General features: G+C 42.2%; 1 protein-coding gene across 1 annotated transcript in view; it reads right to left on the bottom strand.

Annotated features, from left to right (window-relative positions):
• The window catches only part of RLF (rearranged L-myc fusion), a 132,672-nt gene extending 120,250 nt beyond the window's left edge, over window positions 1-12,422 (bottom strand). The window contains exon 1 of the mRNA XM_006886503.1: window positions 12,186-12,422. Coding sequence (XP_006886565.1) covers window positions 12,186-12,422 — 237 coding nt within the window. The remainder of the gene's footprint in view (window positions 1-12,185) is intronic.
• Window positions 12,423-12,863: the final 441 nt, after the last annotated feature.

Below are 12,863 nucleotides of genomic sequence, written 5' to 3'. Positions count from 1 at the left end.
AGCCAAGATCCATCTAACATCAGCTACAATATCTCTAGTACCACGACCCCTTCTAAACCCAGCCTGGACTTCTGGTAGTTCTCTGCTGATGTGCGGTTCCAGTCATTTTTGGATAATCTTCAGTAAAATCTTGCTTGCATGTGAAATCAGTGTCTAGTCAACAATATTTTCAGAAAAGGAGCTGAGGGGAAACAAAAAAAACTTATCACATCCTACTGTCACGCAGCAATTTTCACTGAATATAACTAATCTAAGTATAATTTTATTTTCTTTTCCCCCTTCTGCCTTATTTAATACTATCCAGCTTTTGTATGTTTTAGTTGTTGGTGTATACTGTCCAGTCAGAATCAATTCAGCGCTGATCCTCCAGCAGATTTTCAGAGGCAGTAAACTGGACAGGAGGAGTAGTGTGCCCATTCTTCTCCCACAGAGCTAGTGATGGATGTGAATCACCTGCCTCTGGCAGCACAACTCCTTAACACTAAGCCACCAAAGCTTTCTTTAGAGACAACTGAAAAAACTATGGCTTGCATCAAGCATGTCCTTAAAGTGACAGCTTTGCTTTTATGAAAACATTAAAGAGGTATTTCTTTTACAGTATATTTGATTTCTGGAGTGCATCTTGGGCTGCAAATTCTGTTTCTCCCTTAAAACCCTAAAATTATCTATCTTTTCATAGACTTTTCTTTCAGAGTTTCAATTACACTTTAGTAAAGCTCCTTTATAACCATGATCTAAAAACATTTCAAGTCAACATGTCCCTAATGAACTTCATGTATTTTCCCCAAAACCTGTTTTTCCTCTTACTTGCTTTAAGAGTTACCCAGCTACCCAAACTAGAAATCTCTGACCCTTCCTTTCAAAAATACCTAAACCAAATCAACCATCAAGTGTACCAATTCTCTTTTAAATAGCTTTCAAATCAAGTCCCAGTCTCTATTCCCTGCTACAGACACTGCTTCTAAGTACATCTTGCTAAGACTATTATTGCACTTGGCCTCCTACCTCCATTCTATCCCCTTAGAGCCCCATCTACTTTTCATACTGTATCCAGAGGCTTCTTCCTAAAAGATAACACAGTCAATGTGAATCTTTTTAGAAGTTGCTGCCATCAGGACAAACCAAATTTTTAAAATGAGTGTAGGAGGGGAAAACCTTGGATGAGATGGACTGATACAGTCACAGTGGTAATAGGGATAGGTGTGCTGAAGACACTAAGACTGGTTCAGAGCAGAGTTCAACGCCACTGTACATTTGTTGTTTGCTGTTCTTTTGAATTTTGCTATTGTTACTGGGCTGAGATGATAATTCATAGTTGTTTTGATTTGCATCTCAGAGCTAGGGATTTTGAACATTTCTTCATGTGTTCACCATCTCCATGTCGTCTTTGGTGAAGTGTCCTCCTATCTTATGCCCATTTTGCAACTGGTTTTCCTTTATCTTGTTGTGGTATTTGAGTATTCTATAAATTCTAGATATAAGTCCCTTATCAGACAAGTCATTACCAAATATTTTTTCCCAGTCTGTGGCTTCCCTTTTTATCCTGTTGGAGAAGTTTTTGAACGTGCATAGGGATTTGATTCTTAGAAGGTCCCATTCATCTATTTTATCCTCTCCTGGTTGTAGGTATCTCAGGATGCTTGGAAGACTGACTATTCATGTTGTAGATTAAGGCTTCTATCGTTCTTTCAAGCAAACAACAAAATGTTGGCGAGGTTGTAGAGAAATTGGAACCCTTATTCACTGTTGGAGGGAGTGTAAAATAGTGCAACCATTCTGGAAGGCAGTATGGCTCTTTCTCAAAAACCTGGAAGTAGAAATACCATATGACCCAGCAATTCTACTACTGGGAATACACCCTAAAGAAACCAGATCTGCCACCCAAGCAGATATATGAACACCCATGTTTATTGCTGCTTTGTTCACAATAGCAAAGAGCTGGAAACAACCCAAGAGTCTATCAACAAATGAATGGCTAGAGGAGCTGTGGTATATTCACATGATGTAATATTATGCAACAATGAAAAATAATGAACTCATGACATATACAAAATGGGTGACCATGAAAGACATTATGCTGAGTGAAATATCTCAGTCACAAAAGGACAGATACTGCATAATGTCACTGTTATAAAACAGGACTGCCCTGGGGGTTGGGGGGAATTAAGAAAAGGGATAAATTATGTACACAGCATTGAAACGAATGAGGGAAAGAACTGTATAAAAGGGATATATGATTAGGTATTATTTGCATGACAACAGTCCAGAATAAGAGCTGTATAATAAGGGGAGGGGAGCACACACTGTATCAATGAAAGAATTTTCTTTTTCCCCCAAAGTGAAAAGTGAACTGGTGGGGAGGAGGGACAGGGAAGAAAATGTAACAAAGAATGAATGGAAATCCAAGTTCTCTATAAACTTTCATTAACATCCCAATTTAAAAAAAAAAAAAGAATTTAAAAAAAGCATTATTTTAAAAAAAGCCATTGTACATAAGGTTACTATGAGTCACAGGCGACTTGATGGCACATAACAAGACGACAGCATAAGTCCGGACAAGTCTGACTTCTACTAACTACCCCCATCAATAGCGTCCAGAGTACAAAACTAACTAATGCCTATATGAACAGACAAGGCCCAAGATCTCTACTTCTTTAAAAGTGGAAACTACTTCTATCTTAAAGATTAAGCTCCACCCAGTATTCTGAAGAGATCAGCATTTGAATATATTTGTAGATCTTCCTCAACTCTTTTAAGAGATTTCAAAAGAAAGACAAGGAGGGGGAATATTTGGACTTAACAACTGAAGCAATTTTTTGGCTTCTAATGCTGGTGCCTTATCAAGAGCCTTCTAAGACTGGAAGTTACATGACACTAGCAAGTATGTTCACTCGTGGTAACAACTGCATCCACTTGATAAGTGGATGAGAGAGTCACTTGAGAAGGAGTCAATGAAAAGATTGGCTGAGTTTGAACATGTTCTATCAGCACTACTGGCCTAGCCTGCACACATGTATGGGTAAAGGAGCAAGGGTGTGAGGAGCAGGGAGCTGTGAGAACTTCTGATGGGCTGATTTAATTCAAGCATAATTTTCTTAGTAACTCTACAGATTTCTGGAGCTTCTTTTTTAACATTTCCACAAACTTTTGAAAAGAAACCCAAAGGGAAGTAAGTTTCTTTATTCTTCCATTTCTTGACTTAGCATAATTCCAACGATAGCGTCATTTCTTCTAAATGCTACAAGAGATGGAAAGAATTTAGTCCCAGCCTGTTGCAGGAGACATCAAAGTCTCTAGGACAAAGTTTCTAAGCTAAATGCCTGTTACAGTTAAGGATCCTAGAAAGCACAGATCAAGTCTCTTAACACAATGCCTCTCTACTGTCTATGTTTCATAACTGAGAGAACATGCAATAAAGATGTGTTAATAATAAAACCTGGAAACATATCTAACTTGGGAGGGACTCGAGAGCATTATGCTAAGTGAACTCAGTTCCATAAGGACAAATACTGTGTAAGACCATTATTGTAGAAATAGATAACTAGTAAAACGTGTATGAAGATCTAAGGTGGGGGAGGGAAGGAGCACAAAAGGGGTAAGGAGGGGGTGGGAGGGTAGAGTAATCTTAGGGTTACACAATTTTTAATGAATGGGGGGGGCGGGTAAAGGAAATAGGAAAGATCTGGAGTGAAAAACAATGTATATGAAATTTGTAAGTAAACCAATATAAAAGAAAAATTATATTTAAAAAAGTTGAAAACAATGAAGAAATGATAATAGGAAAATATGGACATGGTGAACAAAAATAAGGCTAGAAACAGAATGATCAAATTTTCTATATTCAATGATTTATTCATCACAAATATCTTTCTCAAAAAGTACAGTGACTTTACACATGGACCTCATCTGATGTACTTCCTAAGAATCAGACTGACTACATCTGTGGAAGGAATCGATTGAGCAGCTCAGTATCAGCAGTCAAAACCAAGCCAGGTGCTGACTGTGGTGGCTGAAAATTAAAACAGCTCCAAGAAAACCAAAATATGATCCTGAGTCTATCCCACCTGGCCTGAAAAATCATCTTAAGAACAGGTTTGAAACACTGTGAGCATCAATGATCAAAGAACAGATGAATTGTGGGATAACATCAAAGGATATCATCTACAACAAGGTCACTGCAAAGACAGAGGAGAAAGAAAAAATCAAAATGGATGTCACAAGAGACTGAAACCTTCAGTAGAGCACTGAAAAGCCAAAACAAAGAGAACAGATACTCAAATAAAAGAATAGAACAGAAGATTTCAAGGGCAGCTCATCTTGAACAAAGCAAAAATTTTAAAAAGGCAAAGTGAAGTATTAGAATATGCAGAGCAGGAATTGGGCAATAAAAAAAGGGAAGGACATACTTGGCATTTCACAAGCTAGAAGAATTGAAAAACAAATTCAAACCACAAGTTGCAATACTGAGAAATTCTATGGGCAAAATCTTGAATGATCCAGGAAGCACTGTTGTTGTTGTTGTTTAATGCCTTCGAGTTGTAGATGACTCATAGCGACCCTATGAAGGAACAGCCTGAGCACTGTTCGTACATAGAGTTTCCAGAGGCAAGCCATTTTGGAAGTGGATGCCGCTCCTGCTTCCAGGCTAGATTTAGTCGGGAAGCTCCAGCCAACACTGTCCACCATGGGTGCCCATTACCACGATTGGCACATCACTGTCACAGGCTTCAGCATTTACCTCTGTACAGCAACGCACAGACCAGTGCTATACCACCTAGAAGAATGTTTGACAGGAAGACAATTTGAACCTGGCTGAGGGCCACAGATGACAATCACCCACCTTCGGCTTGGTAGCACAGCTTTCAGGAAGCATTAAAAGATGGAAATCTGCTGTTTAGCCTGTCAAGCCTGTGTAATCAATCTCCGGTATTAAATTGCCTCTGGTGAAACGCAAAAAAAAAAAAAAAAAAAAAAAGATGGAATACACAGAATCATTGTACCAAAAATTCTATCCAAATATTTCAACAAGTATCATCTGATCAACAGCCAATGGTAATGAAGGAAGAAGTTCAAGCTGCACTGAAGGCATTGGTAAACACTATGGCCCCAGGAATCGATGGGATACCACCTGACATATTTTAAAACCTTGGATGTGCTCACCAATCTAGGCCAGGAAATTTGGAGAACAGCTGCCTGGTCAAATGACTGGACAAGATCCGTATCTGTTCCCCTTCCCAAGAAAGGTAATCCAACAGAATGTGGAAATGATGGAATAGTATCAATAATATTACATGCAAGCAAAATACTGCTGAAGATCATCCAAAAAAGCCTAGAACAGTACATAGACAACTTCCAAAAGGTCAAACTGGGTTAAATGGCCATAACATCAGGAATATCGTTGTTGTCAAGTGGATCCTGGCTGAAAGAGTATTGTTGTTGTTGTTGTTATGTGCCGTCGAGTCATTTGCGACTCATGGCGACCCTATGCACAACAGCCCTAAACCCTGCTCTATACTGCGCTAACCGCACTGCCTCTGACACACCCATGCCGATTACCCGAGTCACCGAATCAATCCATCTCATAGAGGGTCTTCCCCTCCTGCGCCGTCCCTCCACCCTCCCAAGCATGATGTCCCTCTCCAAGGACCCGTCCCTCCTGGCAACATGTCCAAAGTATGTCAGACGAAGCCCCAGAATTCTTGCCTCCAAGGAGCAGCTTGGTTTAATCCTCTCCAAGATGAATCTGTTTGTTTTCCTGGCAGTCCATGGTACATTCAGTACTCTTCTCCAGCACCACAGCTCAAAAGCATCCACTCTCCTTCTGTCCTCCCTAGTCATTGTCCAACTCTCTGATGCATAACAAGCGATTGCAAATACCATGGCCTGTATCAGGCGCACCTTAGTCTCCAGAGAGACACTGTTGCTCCTGAGTACTTTAGAGAGGTCCTTAACAGCAGACTTTCCCATCGCGATACGCTTTTTGATTTCCTGACTGCTGGTGCCAAGAGTGTTGACTGTGGAGCTGAGCAAACTGAAGCTGTGAACACTCTCAATCTCTTCGTCATCCATGGTGAGAATCTTTGTCTTCTTGACATTGAGCCTCAGTCCATACTGAAGGCTGCAGTCCTTGACCCTCCGCAGCAAGTGCATGAGGTCCTCCTCAGTTTCAGCAAGCAGGGTTGTGTCATCTGCATAACGCAGATTGTTAATAGCTCTTCCACCAATCCTGATGCCACAATTCTCCTCTTAGAGCCCAGCCACTCAGATAATCTGCTCTGCATACATGTTGAAAAGGTATGGAGACAGGATGCATCCCTGGCACACATCCTTCCCAATTTTGAACCATGCAGTGTTACCCTGCTCTGTTCTGACTACTGCCTCTTCGTCCAAGTATAGGTTTCACATTAGCACAATTAAATGTTCTGGGATTCCCATTCTTCTCAGAGTCAGCCACAGTTTGTTATGATCCACACAGTCAAATGCCTCTGCATAATCAATGAAACACAGATAAGACATTCTTCTGGTATTCTCTGCTTTCAGCCAAGATCCATCTAACATCAGCAACAACATCCCTAGTACCATGACCCCTTCTAAACCCAGCCTCGACTTCCGGCAGTTCTCTGCTGATGTGCTGTTCTAATCGAAAGAGTATTAGTGTTTTATTTACTATGCAAAGGTATTTTACTGTGTAGATCATAACAAAGTGTGGCTAACATGGAGAAGAATAGGAATTCCAGAACATTTAATTATGCTCTTGTGAAATCTAGACTAAGAGGCTCTTGGACAAACAGAGAAAAGGAATACTACATGATTTCAATTTAGGAAAGATGCATCAGGGTTGTATTGTCTTTCCATAACTATTCTGTCTATACGCGAGAAAATTATTCAAGAAGTTGGAGTCTATGAAAAAGAATGTGGCATCAGGATCAGAGGAAGACTCATCAATAGCCTACATTATGCAGATACAACTTTGCTTGCTGAAAATGAGGAGGACCTGAAGCTCTGCTGCATAAGATCAAAGACTACAGCCTTCAATACGGATTGCATCTCAACATCAAAAAGACAAAAATTCTAACACTGGATCAATATAAACAAACATCATGATAGGAGAAAAGATTAAAACTGTGAATGATTTCATCTTACTTGGATCTACAATCAACACTCTTGGTATCAACAGTCAAGAGATTAGGAGACACACTGCACAGGGAAAGTTGGCCCTCAGGGACTGCTCCAAATTACTGAAGAGCAATGATACCAGTTTGATGACTAAAATGCACTTGAATCAGACCATGGTCTTTTCAATCACTTGCTATGCATGTAAGACCATGTTGTTGTTGTTGTTATGTGCTGTCGAACTGCTTGCAAATCATAGCAACCCTATGTCACTAAACTCTGCTCTGTCCTGTGCCAATCTCATTGTCTCCAACACACCCATCCCGATTACCCCAGTCACTGAATCAATCCACTTCCTATAGGGCCTTCCCCTCCTGTGCCTGCCCTCCACCCTACCAAGCATGATGTCCTTCTCCAAGGACCGGTCTCTCCTTACAACATGACCAAACCTCAGAATCCTTGCCTCCAAAGAGCAGCCCAGTTTAACCCTCTCAGGATGAATCTGTTTGTTTTCTTAGCAGTCCATGGTATCCTCAATACTCTTCTCCAACACCAAACCTCAAAGGCATCAATTCTCCTTCTATCCTCCCTAATCATTGTCCAACTTTCTGGTGCATAACAAGTGAGTGCAAAGACCATGGTCTGTATCAGATGCACCTTAGTGTCCAGAAACCATAGAATGACAGAATTGATGCCTTTAAGCTGCAGTGCTGGGTAAGAGTACTGAATATCCCATGGCCTGGCAAAAGACCAAACACATATGTCTTGGAGAAGGTGTAGCCAGAGTGCACTTGGAGGGAAAGATGGCAAAGAGTCATCTCACAATTTGCACATGCTATTAGGGGAAACTACGCCTTGGAGAAAGACATCATTCTTGGAAAGGAAAAGGTCAGCAAAAGAGAGGAAGACCCTCAATGACATGGACTGACACAGTGACTGCAGCAATGGTCTCAAAAGTGTCCAAAGGGTGATGAGATTACGGCACAGAGCCCAGGACAGGGTTCAGATCTGTTGCTCATAAGGTTGCTATGAGTTGTACTCAGTTTGACGGCACCTAAGGGCAACTTCTTTTTTAATTAGCTTTAGATTATATGTTCCTAGAGTACAAGAAAGCAGTCCTGGTGTTGCAATGGTTAAACATTTGGCTGCTAACAAAAAGTCAGCAGTTGGAACCTACTAACAATACCAACTGGTGGTCTAGTGGCAAAAGCTGTCCTGCAATCCCAAAGGCACATTCTTCGAGTCCACCAGCTGCTCTGCAGGAGAAGGATGGGCAATCTCCTCCCATGCAATTAACTGCCTCTGAAAACCCATCAAAAAGGTCAGCTACAAGTTGGTTCTGACTCTAAGGTATACAACAACAGTTCCATCACAGCAAAGACCTGGCATTCTGATCCCATGAAAACTGCAGCCTAGAAAACCCTATAGGGCAGTTCTTCTCTGCCTGATAGACACCAAGTCAAAACACACTGGATGGCACGCAAAAACATGAGGGCAGGAATCCTGTCTGAGTATCTCCACACTTAGAACAGTATCAGGCACAAAATTAAGAGTTTCTCAAATGAATGAATAAATCTTATCCTAGCTTTCAAATGTGAAACAAAGAATACTCAGCTAAATTAACTGATGGTGAAGCTCCTGGGTTTTGGTGTGTGTGGGTTTTGTTTTTTTTTTTAATTTTAAAATGTCTTTTTACTTATAAAAATATACTAATGCACACCCATGTTTATCGCAGCTTTGTTCACAATAGCAAGGAGTTGGAAACAACCTAAGTGTCCATCAACAAAAGAATGGATAGAAAAACTGTGGTATATTCACACAAGGGAACAAGGAACTCATGCATTATTATTCAAAATGGGTGACCTTTGAGGACACTATGCTTAGTGAAGTATCTCAGTCACAAAAGGACAAATACTGCATAGAGCCACTGTTGTAAAATAGCACTGACATCAGGGTTGAGGGGAGACTGAGAAAGATGGGATAAATAATATATACTGCATTGAAACAGATGAGGGAGAAAACTTTAAAAGGGATATGTGATTAGGTATTATTGTCATGACAGGAGTCCTGAGCGAAGGCTTCATAGTGGAGTAGACCTGGGGGAAGGGATTGTAAAACAATGAAAGAATTTTTCTTTTACTTTTCAGAGAGAAGGGGGGGAGGGGGCAGGGAGAAAAGTGCAACAATGAATGGATGAATGGAAATCCAAAGTCTGTAAATTTTCATTAAAATGAGTAATAAAGTTTTTAAAAATACTAGAAAATGATGACAAAAACACTTTTACAAATACTGTACACAAATTCTACTCTACAATTCACATAAAGCATAATGAGTAGATAAACGTGAGCTCTGGAGCTCTAGTAGTGAAGAGATGAGCTAAAGACAGGCCGAAATCCATCAGCCGCTCTAAACCCACTGGAGGGTCAGCTATGAGTCTCTTCGGACTCACCAACATCTAACAACAGTAAGAAGATAAAAATCAGAAAATAAGACATAATTTCACAATCAGACTGTATCTCTAGCCCTACCCCGTCATTCTGGAGCAGAGGAAGAGATTTATTTTCACAATGTCACTTAGCTAAAAGTCACAATTAGGATCCAACTAACCCCAATCCACCGTGCTTTCTATTACAACATAGAAACACTTTTTATTAATTCTGGGAATTTTTCAGGCAAAAAAAAAAAAACTTCCCAATTTCATGCAGGAGGAGGGGAGAAGCAAATTACAAAAGCACTTTCTTTTTATAATTGTTCTCAGCTCTCAAATTTCCAGGTGTCTTGAAGACTTAAGACAGTCAAAATCAGAGTTAACAAGCATAAAGCAGACTATATAGACATGTATTTACTCTGACAAGCTTCAATCTGATTGGCTACATTAATTAACTCTAGTTATTCTTCCAGGAAAACAAGCTTGGAAGTGTTACTCAAAATCCACTGTTCTAGGGGAGCTCTGGTGGCCTAGTGGCAAGAAGCTGCACCGCAATCCCAGAGGCGCACGGTTCGAATCCACCAGATGCTCTGCCGGGGAAGGAGGGACAATCTCCTCCTGTACCAGTCAGATCTGATTTGACAGTACACACACACAAATAACAAAATAAAATAAAAATTTTAAAAAAAATCCACTGGTCTTCCAGATATAAACACCCACTCTCCCAAAGTATTTGGTGTACCTTTTCATTGCACTAGTATGTCCTCCCCACACCTATAGACCTCCAACTCACTGCTGTTGAGATGACTTGACCCATACATAACAGCTCTTCAGGACAGAGCACAACTATCCCATAAGGTTTCCACGGTTGTTAATCTTTTCAAATTCATTCTGACACCTCTTTAACCAGCAAAGAGGTTAATGGCTTTGAACTGCCAACCTTTTGGTTAGTGCTGAGTGCTTTCATGGCTGCACTAGGTATTAAGGCTCCCCCCTACACCTCCATCCACATAATCCATTTCCATCCCATCAAAGGCTATTCTTGACCACTCATTCCAGAGTGGCTTCTCTGTTAGTTCTTCCTTAGCATGTATTACAATCTATAATTAACCTTTAATTTCTTTTTTTCAAACTGGTTCATTGACTTTCACATTGGGATGTCTCATGATGGGTCTCCTTTAACACTTTATCCACAGCAATACTTCCTTTTCCATAATTACCAAAACTGCACTGGAAATATCATCACTTCTCCCCTTCCTCCCAACTCGAGCTTGTTAAGTGCCAAGTCTCATTCATGTCTGTCCAACACTTAGTAAAGCCGCTCGCATCATTATTTGGAGTCAGCAAATGTTTGTTGTGAAATGAATTATTGTATTAAGAAAGAAAGACAAGCAGTAAAGCAGCAGAGAACAAATGCACTCTAACATTCACTAGTACAAAGAAATGCTGCAGGCTATGGACATAAAAATTGCAGTGATAAACTAAAGGAGAGATACGAAAGACAAAACTACATTCAAACAGATGTTTCTGGTTCAGCAAAAAGGAAAATGCAATCATTCAGGGAAACTCAACTCTGATTCTGCTCCTTAGCATCCGAACAAACTGGCCCCCATCTCCTCCCCAACCTTGCCCACTACAAAGAAAAACCCTAAAACTTTAGAACACCACTATTAGTATTTCCAACTACTCAATAAGAATCAAATACCAACATAAAGGATTTACATTCACGAGGTGGAGAGCAAATGGGTGGGACCAAAACTTAATAAACAAACAGAAGCGTAAATAATAACGGCAAATCCTAGTATTTGTAAGGAAAACTGAGAGAAACCTCAAAGTGATCTGGGAAACCTAAACTAAACATAACCATAAATATGCAATCAGAGGTAAGGACCCCCACTGCTCAGAGCGGACCACACAACTGCCAAAGAGAGTCCACATCTTAGGCGAGCCTCTTCTACTAAAAGATCCTACATCACCAGTAGCAGGCTTACCCCGAAGGCTTATTCTATACAGGGATGTCGAAAAGACAAAAGAATGGCTGAATATTAAAAAAAAATCAAAAACCAAACCACCCCAAAATAGTAACAACAAAAACCAAGCAAAAAGCCCACCAACCAACTGGTTTCGCAATTTCTCATCAGAGAGCCTTAGACGCTTTTCAAAGCCAACTGTCACACCTTTGAGGCGTCCAGAAGACGCTGATCGCAAAGGTAACCTTCTGGTCCCACTAGATCTCTCCAGATTATTTCGGAAAATCCGAATTTTCCAGTACGAAGATCTGCACTCTACTAAAAATCTATCTCCAGGCAGGAACAAGCCATCAAATCCCTCAGGGGGCAGTGGCGCTCCAACCACCCGGCTGGGACGCAGGCACCGGGTGCAGGGCACGGCCCTTTCAGGGAACCGCGGGAGCCGTCCGGGATCTCCGCCTGGTCCAGCGCAACCCTTCCCGGCAACGGCCAAAGTCTGGCAGTGCCAGAGAAGGGCCAGTGGTCTGGCTTCGGAGATGGGGCCTTCCCGACTTGGGGGCGCGGCAAAACACCGCGGTGGCGCCTTTTAGTCCGACCCGGCTGTCGCAACGAATCTGGGGCCACTCACTTTGGCCTGCCCTCCCCCTCTTCCCTCAGCCAGACAAGCCCCTCACCTGGCAGAAGCTCCGGCAGTAGTTCATAGATGAGACCTCCGAAACCTCCTGCTCCCTCAGCTCCGTCTCTAGCTGCCACAGACACGGTCGCAGTCCAGAAGCTCCCGATGCCGGTGATGCGGGGCGATGACCCTGAGCCATGGGTTCAGTCTCGGCTGCTTCTCCAGCGCCGGCTACTGCCGAAGCCTCAGCCCCAGCTCCGGCCCCGGTGGCGGCGTCTCCCTTTCCGTCCGCCATCTTCCCACGGCCCAGCAGCGCGTAGGCAACCAAGCCACGTGACTCGGCTCCGGCCCCGCCCCCGGCCGCCCGCGCGTGGTGACGCACTCCCTGGCGACGCGGGCGCCTGCTGGATTCCGTCACTGGAACCGAGAGTGTTTTTCTCCTCCGCGAGAGGCAGGCGAGGTCCGGGGACGCTGTGATAACGGCCTGGCAACTACCGGTTTTTGCCCACTGCGGATTTTTCCAGCTCCTTTATGCTTGTAGGATCAACAAGCTAGAGGTACCCGTAGACATATGACGTCTGAGGAACGAGAGGAAGGGAGTCCTGAGAGGAGACCTAAGAGGGATGAAGACTAGCTCCATGGAAACTTGGTTTGTGGCAGAGATGACATTACAAGTCACTCGGGAAAGGTTGAACTCTCAGTAAATGGCGCTGAGACAATTTTTCCCAAAGGGGGG

Source organism: Elephantulus edwardii, unplaced genomic scaffold (genome assembly GCF_000299155.1).
Source record: "Elephantulus edwardii isolate Elephantulus edwardi_28Jun2011 unplaced genomic scaffold, EleEdw1.0 scaffold00049, whole genome shotgun sequence".
Lineage (NCBI taxonomy): Eukaryota > Metazoa > Chordata > Mammalia > Macroscelidea > Macroscelididae > Elephantulus > Elephantulus edwardii.
This window is presented reverse-complemented; position numbering and strand designations above follow the sequence as displayed.